Below are 14,955 nucleotides of genomic sequence, written 5' to 3' on the forward strand. Positions count from 1 at the left end.
TCCTTGTGTCGGGTCGCGCGGTGCCAGAGTCTGTCCCTCCGCCCTCTCCCTCCGCGCCGGGGCTCCTCTTGCACCTGCCTGCACCTTCCCCGCGGGCGGAGGAACTTCTCACCCTGCCCACACTGGCGCCGGGGCCGGCCCGCGACGTTCGGTCGGCGCGGGCGTCTGCGGCTCGCGCCTGGACCCGGGGCCGCCGCGATGGCGGGAATCGGCCCTTCCGGGGCCGCGGCTCCCGGTGGGGTGGGTCCGGCGTGGAATTAGGTCAGGAGAGCACTGGTTGCATAAGGGCCGCGAGCGGCCCGGGCCGGGCGGCCCCTCCTCCGCGCGGGCGGGATTGTGTAACGGCTGAGGTAACCGAAGTGGGCCACGCTCGCCTCGGAAACCATCCCGCGAGCGTGTGCGGGGGGAGGGGAGCGTTCGCGCCCCGCTGCCCTGTGACTCATTGTCACCGCTTCCTATCACACGATCCTCGGCTGAAATAGATGCCCCCCCCCCCCACTCCGCCCGCCCGCCGCCTGCGCCCTCTCCTCACACCCCTACCCCGCCAACCCGGCGGGCGACCGGGCGGCGCAACTGCTCGGGAATCCCCGGGGACCGCGGGCTGGCCACGGAGGGGGGCGCGTCTCGGTCCCCTGCTGCCGCGGGCTGCGGGAGGACGGACGGGTGGGCTCGGCGGCTTCAAGGGCAAAGTGGGCAGCCCCACGGTTCTGGCCGCACCGGGGCGCCCGAGCTCCCTCGAGGGGCCGCTCCCGCCAACCCTCCGCGTCCCGACCCAGGAAGTGGCTGCCGAGCTGCGGGCGGGTAGTGCCCAGCTCAGGCCAGTCGCCCGGAGCTCGGCCGGGGCGGGGCGCGGCGTCCGGCGAAGCGAGCCGGGGAGGAGGCGGCAGGGCCGGGCAGACCGGGATCTGGAGATCCCAGGGTGCCCTGAGCCCAACTCCGACGGGTGGAGGCGGGGGAGGGCTTGAGGCTCCACGTGTTGACTTGCTACCCGAATTTGCAACAGGTAGTAGGGGAGGGGGAGGAGCGCGGTCTGGCGGTGCAAGGTTGCCAGGAGAGGTAATAACCCCCCGCCCCCACGCACATCCTGTGCGCAGGCAAGGCGCGGTGGGAGCCGGCACGGGGCTGGCGAGTGCCGCCGATCAAAAGGGATGGTATACGCTCTAAACTGCTAACGTCTGGACAGCGGGTAATGGGGACCCAAGGAAGTCCTCTGCACGGCCCTGGGGAAAAATCCCGCGAACTGTGTTGGAGCCCAGTCCCTGGGCAGGAGCGGGGCAACCTGGAGACAATGGAGGTCACTTAAACCCAGATCTCCAAGGGAGGTCCCATTCTTTTTAGCCATACCTCAAGGGCCAGGAGAGCCCCTTCCCGCTGTCTTCCTCCCCCTTTGTTGCTGCCACCGCTTTTCCACTGGGAGTTTCTTCCTTCACCTCTGTTAATCTGAGCCGTCAGGGTGAAAAAATCGTGACAGCCTTACCTTTTTAAGAGGTAAGGAGCCTCCCCAGCAGGTATCTCTGCGCTGAAGGATGGCCAGTGTCCGCTTATTATTCTGTGTAGTGCACACCCTTCAGAAAAAGGAACATGTCCCCCGCCCCAACTTCAACGCTTCCAAGGTCTGACCCGCTAGCTGTATGATTTGGAGCAGATGCCTTCTGCTCCCTGGGCTTGATTTTCCTCATCTGAAGAATGGGTTGGTTGAACCAGGCGATCTCTAAAGGCCTGTCCAGCCCTGGCATCTAGCGATTCAAAGTGTTAGTGAGAGCCAAGCTCACTTCATTCCCAGCAGACTTGTTCAGGTTCATTCACATTTGGCCATCTAATGAGAGGACAAAGCCTTGCAAGTGCATTCAGAGAACTTCATAGGCACTGGGCTTGGTAGACAGAGGTGTTGCTAATGTCATGAGTAGACTAACCTGGACTTGTCTTCCTGGTGGGCAGGCTGGGGGTCACATCTGGCCACCTCCCTTTCTCTCCTCCCTGGCCTATTTCCTCATGGGTGATACCTCCCTCAGAAGCCAGGCTGCCCATGGGTAGCCATGCATAGCCGCGATGGAGGGGGCCAGGGTTGCCCCATGTCAGAGCGGCTAATGCACCGCTGACCCCACAGGCCCACTAAAGAACCACTTGAGAAAGAAGCAAAAATCACTTCTTTATGGGGTGCCTAGATGGCTCAGTTGGTTCAACGTCTGACTCCTGATTTCAGCTCAGGTCATGATATCAGGGTTATAAGATGGAGACCTGGGTGTGGAGCCTGCTTGGGATTCTCTTTCTCCCTCTCCCACTGCTCCTCCTCTCTCTGTCAAAATAAATAAATGAATGAATGAATGAATGAATGAAAGTAAACATACTTAAAAAATTATTTCTGTATAGTTGGGAAAGCTCAGACCCAGAGTGGCTGGGGAGCAGGGGGAAGTGTGGAAGGCAGGGCAACATCAGGGCTGGAAATGGAGCCTAACCCTTTGGATCCCCAGTAGAAAAATCCTAGATAATTTGCCATTTGCTCAAGATCCATTCTCAGTAGAGGACTTAGGTTTTTGCCCTGGGACTACTAATGAGAGCTTTTTTTTTTTTTTCTCCTCATTCTGGCAGCTCCAAATGACCACTTGCTTTATAGCAACCGGTCTCAAATTTATTTCACCTTGGAGTCTCATGAGGATGCGCTGCACGATGCAGAAATAGCATGTAAGCTCCGCCCACTGGGTTTCAAGGTGAGTGGAATGGGAGGGCTGGGCATGAGCTGTGCTATAGACGGGAATTGGCAGGAACGGCTGCCTTCTTGAGGGTTTGGGGCACTAGAGCTCAAGCAGAGCAGGGAAAAGGCTCTGCTAAGGAGCTGGGGATCCCTTGGCTAAGGGTGACTCAGAGGTCTGCAAGGGAACTGGATTCTTCCCCACTTTACTTCTTCACCCGATGACCTGCTGAGCAGCTTAGGCTTTGTGACTCTTCGCACATGGACTTGGCAGTCAGACCGCCTGCGTTTATGCCCCAGCTCTGCTCCTTCCACCAGCTGTGTGGCCCTGGGCAAATTGCTTAACCTCTCTGTGCCTCATCTCCTCGTCTGTAAAATGGGGGGGGGTATTTAAAGCACCTACTTAACAGGGTCCTTCGTGAGGATTATGTGAGCTAATATATGTAGGATACCTAGAACAATGCCTGGCACATAGCATTATATGGTCTGTCATTTTCAGGGACAGTAGAAAGAGGAACGTGAGAGAAGTATTGCTGGCTGATTGTGTTATTTCGAGTCCTTCATATAATCAGCCTGCTTGTATCCCCAAACATCTAGGTCACACGAAGGGTGGTTGGAGAAAGGCTAGACACCTCTCAGGTTGCTAGGAAGCAAAGTGTCACTTTCTGTATCTCTGCCCTCAGGACTGGCCCTTAGCCACGTGTCCATATTTTGTTTAGGAGATTAGGTTTGAGCCTGGGCCCTACTACTTGCAAGTTAAGTTGCCATGGGGAAGTCGCTTCACTCTCTGGACCCCAAGGGTCCTGGGTTGCAAAGCACTGCTATTGCTGTCTCCCCAGTTGCCTCCTGGGGAATGTGGTGTGAGGGTCACAGGTGAGCGTGATCGAGAGGCCATTTTGGGAGCTCTGCCGTTTGCGGGGCCTTGGTGCTATTCTCTCTACACAGCCCCCAGGATGCCATCTCGGAAACCCACCTTACCCAGGTTCTGATCTATGATCCTTATCTGAATCCCATGGGGCCAAAAGTGTTCAGGGTCCAGAATATTTCTGATTTCAGAAAGACCACATACTAGGTGGCACCCTCTGGGAGTTCTGGACAACATCCCACAATCATACACACTAATATTTCTGCCGTACCTTATGTGAAAATTCACACTAAATGAGATGAAGACTATGACGTATTCTATATCATATATATTTGCCACCTAATAACCTTTGACGCCGAGCTTGTGAAACTTTGGACTGACTGTTTCTGGAACTGGGAAACTCGGATAAAGCATTTGTGGACCTGCGCGCTGGGCCATTAGTGTCAGAGTGAAGGTCTTATGTACTTTGATGAGAAGGTTTTCATGGGTTATGGTGGAGTAGTATGTGCTCCTTCCCAAGGGACAGATTTATGGTTTACTAAAAGTCACCAGTGTCTGACCCAAAGAAGCTTCAGTGAGAACATATCATGCTTTATAGCAGTGCAGGTCAGGAAGCTGCCTGGGGGTAAGACTTCCCTTGCAGCTTCTTCTGCTCCCACCCTAAACCTAGGGCCTAAGGGTGGGAGCCTTCATAGTACAGTGGGAAGCAGGGCAAAGAAGTAGCGGACCATTTCAGATGAAATGGGAAAAGTGACTTCCCCAGTGGAATCAGAGTTGGTGGAAGTTGTAAACAGGAGTTTCATTTCCCCAAAGTGCTGGGGTAAGTGGAGAGGCAGTGCAGAGAACAAATGGTATTGTCTTGAGGGTTGAGAGAAGATTTGATTCAAAAGATCTGATTCAAAGAAGATATGATTCAAAACCAGCCCCTACCCCGATTTGCATACTTCTCATCATTTCTGTGTGCAATGCCCCTAGGGGCGAGGTATACCTCCTGCAGCCCTAGTCCAGCCAGGTGCGGTGGTATTCCAACATATCCTGCAGGTGGCACAGCTCTCAGTGGGTGGGCTGGCTGTCCTGAGCAAGTGGAATATGTGGGTTGCTATTTACTATGATTGGAGGGGTCCTAGAGGCCTCTCCTATCTCCCAACACTTATCCCCTCTAGCTGTCCTGAAATGTCATACAAGCCTTTCTCCAGGGGCCCCTGGTAAATGGTGCTGGGAGGAGCAATGAAGGAAGCCATCATTGTATCATCATACCCAGGTATCAGCCAAGATTAGCCTCCAGGAAGAGGGTGGGGGGCGCAGGGGAGGACCTCAAGAGGTTTGGAGCAGAGGCCACAGCTCAAGAAGGCAGATCCCTGCCTATGGAGCCTGTAACCAGGCCAGAGCCAGAGGACACCACCCCAGGGTCTGTAGAAGCATGTTAGGAGGGGAAGCTGGGAGTGCCCAGCAGGTGCAACCTGGATCGTTTTCTTCTTTAAGTTAGATTCAGGGTCAGCCATAGAGGCAAGAGAGTAGGGAGCAGGGCCCTGAGGGGCACCCTAGATGACCCAAGAGCAACGCCCTCCCAGCCAAGTTGCAACGGCCACCTGTCCCAAGGCACGGAGAGAATGTTGCCATCTTTCCACCTCTTTTTTTGTTCCTCCCTCTTCCCCAGGATGCTCTTCTGCTACCTCAAGACTTTCTCTGCTGGGATAGTTGGGCGGAGACCTCGGAGAGCCCTAAAACTTCTTTATACTTTTTTTTTTTTTTTTTTACGTTTTGTCTATTTATTAGAGAGAGAGAGAGAGAGTGTGTGCACATGCAAGGTGGGGGGAGGGGCAGAGGGAGAGAATGTTCTAGCAGACTCCCACCAAGTGGGGAGCCTGATGCAGGGCTAGATCTCACAGGCCAGGAGATCAGGACCTGAGCCGAATCCAAGAGTCAGATGCTTAACCAACTGAGCCACCCAGGTGCCCCAAAATCTTCTTTATACTTTTTAAAGGTGTGGGAAGGGAACAGTGAACAGTGAGCTGAGCCCATAGGAGGGAAAGCATTTGCTCAGTCTCTGGTTGGCCCTCTGAAGGGAAATCAGCTTTGCGGGGAAGAGCATTCTGGGGGTCCTACACCCCAGTTCTAGTTCCAGCTTTGCCGCTAACTATACCTTGAGGTCTTGGGGAGGTCATGTCCTTTCCTTGGGCCTCTTCTGAAAAATGATCAGCAAGTATAGGCGATCATTCAGCCCTTAATGCGGACTAGGTCTTTGCTTGACAGACTAGTTAATAGAAAGGCCTATCTGGGTGGGTTCTGGAAGCTGGATAGTATGTGCTTAAATGAGGGTTCTTGCTTTGTTTGGCAGTGCCCCCACTACAACAGTGGGGCAGCGGGGAGGTCATATGGCACAGTGGTTAAGAAACTGGACTTTGGTATCAGCCAGTCCCAGACTTAAACCCTGAGTCCACAATTGACTAGCTGTACTACCTTTGGGCAAGTCACTTTTCTGGGTCTTGGTTTCATCTGTAAAATGGGCTTCAGAACATTTGCCTACATGATAGGGCTGTAGAGAAGGCAGTCCTTCTAAAACCCTTCACACAGTAATGACTGCTCATTAAGTGTTCGGCTAGGGTCAATAAGTCAGTAGGTGAATAAGAACAGGATTGAACGCTAATGTTTTCTTCCAGGCACACTTCAGAAAAGCACAAGCCTTAGCCACCTTAGGCAAGGTGGAGGAAGCACTAAGGGAGTTTCTGTATTGTGTGTCCCTGGATGGAAAGAACAAAAGAGCAAGATCTGAAGCCCAGAGGGTGAGTTGAGATGATGTCAGGTCCAGCTGCCCAGTGGGCTCCCACTTCTCTGTCTTCTCCAAAGAGGGAAGTGAGGGAACTGCCGTCCCTGAGTGGGTGGCTCCCTTGGTCAAGGGGGCAGGAAGGAGACACAAGAGCCAATTGTCTAGAAACACCATCCTCTTGGCATGTGCAATCCGATGGAGCCGTTCCCGCATTTTTGGAGGAGCCTCCGAGGAATACTCTTGCTTCTTCGAGTCCAGGTCTGGGTTGTGAGTAGGAAAACCACCCAAAGCAAACCAGACAAGTTAACATGGGGGTGGCGGCTCACTGATGAGGATCTGGCTGTTGATGGAGAGGTCAGGGCTGCGGGGCGGCCTGGAGTTGTAGAACTTTGCTTTGGCTGAGTCACAGCTTCACCAGCCCCACCGGGTGAGCTCCTCGCCAGGAATGCTAGTCACCATCTCCCCTGCTGTATGCAGAACTCTAGCCTTCAGCCTTCGCTAGAAATAGAACACACACTGTCTCACGAATGTAAGTCAGGGACCATGACTATATAATCCAAGCCGTCATTCCAACTCTTGAATCCCCGGAGAATGTGGTGGTTTTGTTTCGTTTTGTTAATTCATGAAACGTCAGCCCTGCTGAAGGGCTCAAGCATCCCCAGCTCGGGGAGTGCAGTGCTTTCTGCTCCACAGTGTGCTTTCGCGGTGGGGCCAACTGGCCCGGAAGTCGGATGCTGAGAGTCAGTGGTGGCCTCTGCCCTCCTTGTGCCCCTCCCCCTGTCCACCACCTGTCTCAAGTGCCTCTGTCCCAGCGAGGTTTGGCAGAGCCGTGGGTAAAGAAAGGGAGCAAGAGAAGGATTGCTTTCCGAAGGTTCCAGAAAGGAATCTTTAGCAACATCAGTGAACTAGGAGAAGCCGAGCTCTGGAGGTTGCGCCTTGCACAGATTTCTTCTCTGGAAGGTTGCTTTGACCTGGTTTGGAAAAGTGGACAAGGTGTCCTTGAGAGGAGTACTGGTGGCTGAGAATTGCTCCAGGCTGTGAATCTTAAGTGTGGTCCATGGTGTAAATAATAATAATAATAATAACACCTAACATTTATCCAGCATTTCCAGTGCACCAGGCACTATGCTAGGGCTTTCTGTGGAGGATGTAATTTGACCCCCACAGCATTCCTATGAGGGTAGCTGCTGTTACTTATCCCCACGTTACCGAGGAGATAGATGAGGAAGCTGAGGCTTGATGACTTCCCGAGATCCTGCAGCTGGTGACTGCTGAAAAGGCATGTAAGCCCAACTCCATCTGCTTCCAGGGTCTGCCTTCTGAGCCATTCCACCATTCTTCCGTCCCAGGAGGACATGCCAGGGGGCTTGGTGCTCACTGCTGGGGTGGGGTGGAGAGTAGCAGTGGGACCATCCGGTTCTGGGGGTGGGGGATGGCCAAACGTTGGTTAGAAGAATCTTGACTTTGGGGGCAGAGTGTGCAAAGGCCAACAGAGGCAGGGATCAGATCCAGGGGCGAGTGGTCTCTCTACTCCTGTTCACCCATTTCCTACTTGGCCTGAGAGGCTCTGGTGTCATCAGCTGGGTCGGACTCTCTTGCCGGCCACTTTTGTAGACCTGCTAGTGTCACCTCCACAGCCACCTGACGGGGTAGGGGCAAGTGCCATGCTAAGCTCTGGAGACCCAAAGAGGCAAAAGCCACAGTCTCGGTCCTCAAGGACCCTCCAACTCCGCATGTGTTATACGGTGCACTAAAAATGCCGGACAACACAAGGGCGCCTATGCCCATGATGAGTGTCCTGGAGTTCTGAAGCGGGGTGGAGAATTTAGAGGCAAATTTCCACTGACTGTGATGAGGCCGTGGCAGCCGTACACGAACCCCGAGGGCCCTTGGCCTTTCTTACTTACTGTACCATTCCAGTTTCAGGGTTGAAGATTTGACAAAGGTGGTCCAGGTTCACTCGGCAGGAATCGGCTCCCTTAGGCACTCCCAGGCCTAGGTTTCTTTTTAGTGTTTGTTTTTTACCTCGGATTCTTTCTTTCCCCTTCTTGACCCATTCGGGTCTTTCTAAGGCTGACACTGAAGTGGAAATGACTTTCATTCGTGTGGAATGATTACTCTCACTCAGTGTTGACCCCAACTTTGGTTTTCCAAAGCCTCTGGGAAGGTCTAGAACGCGGTCTTAGGTAGTGAAGGGAAGAAGCGAAGTGCTGTTGCTGTTTCTGCCTTGTCTCCTTCAATTTCTCCCCTCTGCCCCCTTTCCCACCCCCGTCCATGCTCTGCCCTTTTAACCTTGTCCCTTGGGATGCTGTGCGGCTGCCACTGAAGAGCACCATGCTCTCTTTTCAAAAGTTCTTCTCTCAGTTCCGGTTAGTTAACACACACTGTTACCTCAGTTCCAGGTGTACAACACAGTGACTCAACACTTGCATACATCAGCGGGGCTCTTCCCGGCAAGCAAGCCCCGTGCTCTTTAGGTGAGAATCCTAGGGACACTGTTTCAGAAGTGGTTGGTCCTTTGGGCCCCTCAGGAGGGCTTCGGAAGGCCAGCTCTGGTTCCTGGGGAGGAGGGGCCTCTGAAAGCTGGCATTTGTGGCCCGGGGCACTGTGAGTACCTCCCCGCCTCACTCCTTTAGCGACAACTTCCACCTGGGAAGTGGGTTTCCCAGAGCTGGAAGGAAACTGCGATCTGTCCGAGGATTTGGGACTTGAACGCTTGGCCTCTGCCTGGGCCCTGGGATGGATAAGTGTCTTAATTCAGTTCCATCCGGGGTGATGAGTATGTACTGGAATGGTCATGGGCCTCCAGAAGCTGGCCACCTGGTTAGAGAGAAACATTCAGATGTGTGGCACGATCTGAGACTCGGGCGAGACCGAGCAGTGTAAGGCGCTCCGTTACGGTGCAGCAGAGAGCTTGAACGGACAAGTGACATCGGGGGGCCCAAGCTGATGCACTGGAGATGGCGCTGGACACTGAGCAGGCTTTGGCTCTGTGGAAAGTGCTGACATCCCAAAGAGCCTCGTGAAGGCACTGCTAGGGGCCAGCAAGGGGACAAATTAAACCGGACAGAGTTTGGTCGGAGTCTCTGTCAGCCTCCCTTGATCAGTTCATACCCTGTTCCCCTAAGCAAGGGCGTGGAGCGCCCTTTGGTGGGTCTCCAGACACCGCAGCGGCTGCCCAATGGTAAACACTTCCATGTGTGCTGGAAGCCAAGCGAGCTGCTTTCTTGTGTTTCGTGTTACGTACAGTATGTCCACGCGTCTGTCTGTAACCCGTGCTGGCACAGGGGAGAATCGAAGCAAGAATGCGGGCAGCTCGTGGGGAAGCCTGCACGAGAACACATATCCTTGACTCCCAGACCCTACTGGGTCTTCTGTGTCTTCACCCGCCACCTCCCCCGCTCCCTACCTTCTCCAACCGCAAGGGAAACCGGCCCCAGACAGGCGCCTGCGTGCCTCCAGTACCTGAAGTTACCCAGCAGTCTCTGCACAGTGAAGGCCAGAATGGGGGAGGAGAAGCTGGGTTCTGCTCTTCCCACCACTTCACTGTGGAAGGGATTAAAGGTCCAAGGAGGGTGGTCCGAGGAGGAGGCGGCAGAATGGGCTGGTAGGGGGAAGACATGGAGGAACCTAGAGGATGTGTGTAGGCTTTCACCCACGGGGCCACTGTGGACGGGACAGGTCCGCCCATGCTGTTTGCCTCCTGCCTTCACCTCTCTGTGTCTTTCCTCCTAGATAGGTCTTGAATTCCCACTGCGGCTATTTCTATGGAATGGTAGCATGGGAGCGATGGCTCTTAACTTGGCTAGGATGACAAAGTCATCTGTGATGCCTTTTTGAGATCCAGATTCTAGGGCCACACTTCAGACCTGGGGGAGCCAGGCGTGGGAACTTTGAACCTGGGGTGTTCATTAGCTCCCCAGGTAGCTCTGGCGCACGCCAAACTGAGGCCCCCTGCCCTGGTATGTTGGGGTCTTTGGTTCCAGGCTGCTTCCCTGGAGTTTCACCCTGCGAGCTGTGTCCCCTGCCCCTGCCTCCCCCTCCCCCACCCCCACCACCCAAGCACCTGTAGAAACATAAGCAGTGAAGTCTTCTGTTTTATGTCACAGCTTCTCCTTAGTTTCTTTTCACCATCAGTCCCGGGGGACTCTCAGGAACATTTTCCCGATATCCTGAAGTTGTTGGCACCTCACCCTAGATTAAAGGAACACGTAGAATCAATGGCTACTGAAGGCACCAGTCATAATCTACCAAAGTTGTCACAGGTAAAACTCAACTCACCCAGCTCGCTCGCGATGCTTCGTTTGGCTGTTGTGTGGGCAAACGCGGGAGTGAGCCCTACCTCTCCTTCGGTTCCTGAGAAGGAAGAAATGGATTCACTAGTGGTTGTGTTCTTTGCTAGAAGGTTATTTCTTACAGATAAAACCGGATTTCAGGCATGGTCCCAGGGGGGTTTGGTTTTATTACCTTCATTTTTTCAGTTCTTGGTCAGATCCAGCTGAGAGATTTGACAGAAGGAAAAAGGAGTTGGCCCGCTTCCCCTGGAACCATTCAATCCAGGCGGCTTTATCAGCTTAGGGGTGGAGCCTGGGAAGAGGCCTAACAACCCCTCCTTTCCTGCTTTTTTTGTTTGTTCAAGCTGCTGGTCTTTGAGCACCAGCTGAGTTCCCTGTGCAAAGACAACCCCATTTGATCCCCAAGTGGAGGTAATTTTATATTCCTCCACGGAATCTTACACATCAGTAGACTTCCAGGACGTAGTCGTAGCTGGGAAGAGGGAAGCAATTTGGGAAGAGTTAAGTCCCTGGGAGGGAGATGGGTATTTGTGCCCATCTTTGGGAACAAGAAAACAGAACCACAGAGGGATGGGCTCTAGGCCCTGGCTTTCTCGGCAGAGAGTAAGTGGGCAGAAGCTGGGGCTCAGAAGTCCAGACTTGAAGACAGAATTTAGCCCTGAAAACCTAGGCACCTTGAGGCAATGGTCTCCCTGCCCGCCCCGATCCTTGCCGTGTGTTCTTTCCCTGTGCGGAAGCCCTGTGATCTCCAGGGCTTCTTGGGTTCTCTGACAGGCAGGAAACTTACATTTTTCCCTGCTTCTCTCCCCGCTCTTAAAAAGGAATAAAATGCAGGCGTGCCTGACTTAAGAAAACAAAAACAAAAAAAGGGGCAGAACCGAGTATCTTCAGAAGTCAGAGAACACCTAGTGCATTTCAGTAATGTTTGAGATCATCAGTAGATGACTGAGAATGCTAACAGTTGCCTGAAGAAGTGCCTGGAGTGACTTCTCACTGCAGCTCAATCAGAAGTGAGGGAAAATAGCACCCCTGGCTTTCCAGGAAGAGCCAGTTGTGGGGAAAGGGGAATTGGGCTTCCACATAAACTTTGCATTGCAAAGCAGTGTACCCCCGTGTGGACAGTGCGTGGGGCTTAGAGAAAGTGGAGGGTGCCACACGGCTCTGGGGCTGCAGATCCCCTGATCTCCCCAGGTTAGAGACTGAGAAAACCCATATCCTTTTTCTCCTCATCTCACCATTCTCTCCCGACTATACACTCCCCATTTTCCGTCTGTCTACCATTTGGAGGGGCTAGGGGTTGAAGGGAAAGAAAACAACATGAGCATTTTGGGACCTGTGGACTATAGATTTAGAGCAGAGTTCAGGGTTCGCCAGATAAATCTGCAAGCACCTTGGCACTGGATTTATTTCTAGATCCATTTTCAAATGCCCTCCCCTGGACAAAAAGTCTTGAAAAGGCTAGAGACATTATTGGTCGTTTTGCCAAGTGACTTGTCTCTTTTTCAGACATCTCACTCAAAATCTAGTCAAAAGAGTAGTTTGTCTTTTGGCTAGTATGACACGGAGTTCTTTTGACTGGTATAACGCAGAGCTCTGGAACCCAAGGGAACTCCGCAGGCCTGTGAACACACCTGTGCCAAAGCCTTAGCGAAAGTCCTTTTGGAGGTGGGGCTCTCAGATGGCCTGAAGTGGCAGAGAGAGCGGCAGGAGATTGGGTGATAGGATCCACGCTCACTGCGTGCCTTGGTTTCCCTCAGGTGGTAACTGGGGACAGATTTGCCCAGGAGAGGGGCAGGTGCCCCACTCTCTATCTGTCCCCTTCACCACAGCCCAAGGTGTCTGTCCTCTATGCGCTTTTCTGTCCTTGCCTAGGGAAGTTCTTCCGTTTCACCCAGACCCGGCATGCCATCTTTGCCGATGCTGCGTGGTCGGAAGTGGGAAGTATGTCTTCTGACTGCCCCCCCACCCCAGTTAAGCTGTGTGTCCACTCAGCGATCAGGGCTCCGTAGTTTTCTCTCTGTCCCCAGTCGGTAGCAGTGTCAGAGGACGATGCTGGTCCTAAGGTGATACTGACATTCGGCTCTTTCTCCGTCCAGGACAACCCGGAGCTCCCACGCTGTTCTAGTCAGGAGGAAGCAGCGGCGGGGGGAGACCGCGGCAGCCTGGCAAACCCAGTTAAAGTAGAGGGGGAGGGGAAGCAAGGCGACCAGAAAGGCCAGGCAGGAGACAAGGCGGAGAAAGGGGACGCGGCCTCTGCAGAAGCTGCCTCCACCAAGGCTGGCAAATGCCACGAAAAGAAAAGGAAGCATTGTCAAATTGAAACCCAAGACCCAGAGGTGCCTGCGAAAGCCTCGAAGCCAGGTACTGACTCTCCCTAGGGAGAAAGGGGCTTGGAGGGGGCAGGGCCGGGACTCACAGGCATCTACGGGTCACTTAGCCTCCATGGGGGGCTCGGCGGGCTCCGCCGACTCTGGGTGTGCGGCCCAGCTCTGGCACTGAGCTGTGCCTCCTCTTTGAAAGAGCCCACATGGTTGTTAGCACACTGTTGGGGTTCACTAATAATAAGGAAAAGCCAAGGCATAAGGTCAGGACCCGTATCGACTACTGACACCTCACGCCCTTGGTGGTGTCGCCTCTTTCCAGGCCCACCTGCCCCTACCCTCGTCTCCATTCTAAGAATGGAGGCACGGGGTGGTGTGACCAGGCCTTGCCCTCCACCCTCCCAGCTGGGTGCCCAGTGGTAGGCATCAGAAGCAGCAGCTGCAGCCTCATGTCTTTCCAAGAGAGGCTGTCAGGGCCGGGATTCAGTACCAGCCTTGAAGACCTGGCTCAGGCCATGGGATTGCTGTTGCTGCTGCTGCTGTGGAGTGAGGTGCCCGCTGCACTGGAGTGAAGTCCCCAGGGCTCTTGGATATTCCCAGACTCACATTTTTCTTCCTGTGGGGCTGCCGGAAGCCTCCCGGAGCCTCTTTCCGGGTATCCCATTCCCGGTGGCTCGGGTGGCCACTGCATCTACCCTCTGGGAGGCAGGGTGAGAGCGGCAAGCTGAAACACCTATGGGGTTCTCTTGCCTCAGAAGTGCTGTCTGTGAAAGTAAGGTTGGTCCATCTCTGACTTACTGCTTTCTAAATCACAGATACTCTGGCTGAGCAGCGGGCCGAGGCTGCTGTCAGTGCTCCACTGCCATCTTCTGTGGATGCGTCTGACCTTGAATGCGCCCTGTGCATGAGGTATGCGATGGGGGCTACCACTTATTGCCCGAGGCTTCTTCTTTTGGGGAGTCCGGACCTTTGGGCTAGTGACCTATGTTCGGTTGGTTAGCATGGAAAAGCATGGTTCTAACAATGAAAATCACGCTGCTGTTGGTCACGTGGGCTAGCTTGTGTCCCTTGCTTACAGGTTATATTCCCTACACTCCTGACTTGGAGATACCTAAAGAGGGGGAAGGAAATGGTCTACCCAGAGCTCACAGACTCAGGGCCATACTCTGAATGTCTTTGGTTTGGCCTTCATGGTTTTTTTTTTTTTTTTTTTTTGGTTGTTGTTAAATGTGAATGTTTAGAGAGAGGACAGACACTCTCTAGTTGGCCATGGTTCCCCTGTCTCTCAATTGCCTGTGTCTCATATTTGCATAATTTTCCTGGTACCTTGTAGGTATTTGAGTTCATGACCCTGGAACCAGTCTCGCCTACCAGATCAAGATCCCAAAGCTCAAGGGCTAATGTCAATGCCATAGGGCTCTTCTTTGGAAGCCAAATGGTTTTCGTTTTGAACAATATCAGTAGCAGGCATGTACTACTCGGCCAGGCATCCCTTCTATACCCAGTGGGGAAGCGAATTACCCACACACCGGCCCACCCCCCTTGGGAAAAAGGAAGCTGGTACAAGCTTGGGCTGTGTGAAAAAAAGGACTTTAGTTCGGTTCCTTTCACAGCTGTGACTTTGTGGCTACGAGGAGGCGCTCCAAAGCCAGATGGCCTGGGCTTGAACCCTGGCTCTGCCACTTAATGGCTGTTTGACCTAGAGCAAGTGATTTTTCTCTGCCACTGTTTTCTCATCGGTAAAATGGAGAAGAGTAGTACCCAGCCTATGAGGTTGTTATGATTAACCGAGAGAATCTATTTAAAACACACTTAGAATAGTGCCTGACATAGTAGATACTCCATGTATGTTAACTCTTTTTCTAGACCAGAGATTCTTTAAGTCCACGGACCCCTGAGGAAGTTCTTTGTATGGATTCTAAAAGATCTGTGAATTCCCTGAAGTTGTATGTAAAAATGTGTATGTGAGAGAGAGAGAGAGAGAGAGAGAGTGTGTGTGTGTGTGTGTGTGTGTGTGT

The 14,955-nt window shown here is 53.4% G+C and overlaps 1 protein-coding gene across 1 annotated transcript in view; it reads left to right on the forward strand.

Annotated features, from left to right (window-relative positions):
- LOC111157219 (LON peptidase N-terminal domain and ring finger 3) overlaps positions 1–14,955 on the forward strand; it is a 33,687-nt gene that overhangs the window by 916 nt on the left and 17,816 nt on the right. Inside the window, exons 2-6 of the mRNA XM_022518511.1 lie at positions 102–240; positions 2,590–2,708; positions 6,215–6,337; positions 12,713–12,977; positions 13,753–13,846. Of these exons, the coding sequence (XP_022374219.1) occupies positions 102–240; positions 2,590–2,708; positions 6,215–6,337; positions 12,713–12,977; positions 13,753–13,846 (740 nt within the window). The remainder of the gene's footprint in view (positions 1–101; positions 241–2,589; positions 2,709–6,214; positions 6,338–12,712; positions 12,978–13,752; positions 13,847–14,955) is intronic.

Source organism: Enhydra lutris, unplaced genomic scaffold (assembly GCF_002288905.1).
Source record: "Enhydra lutris kenyoni isolate GAN:26980312 unplaced genomic scaffold, ASM228890v2 scaffoldscaffold53, whole genome shotgun sequence".
In the NCBI taxonomy this organism is placed as follows: domain Eukaryota; kingdom Metazoa; phylum Chordata; class Mammalia; order Carnivora; family Mustelidae; genus Enhydra; species Enhydra lutris.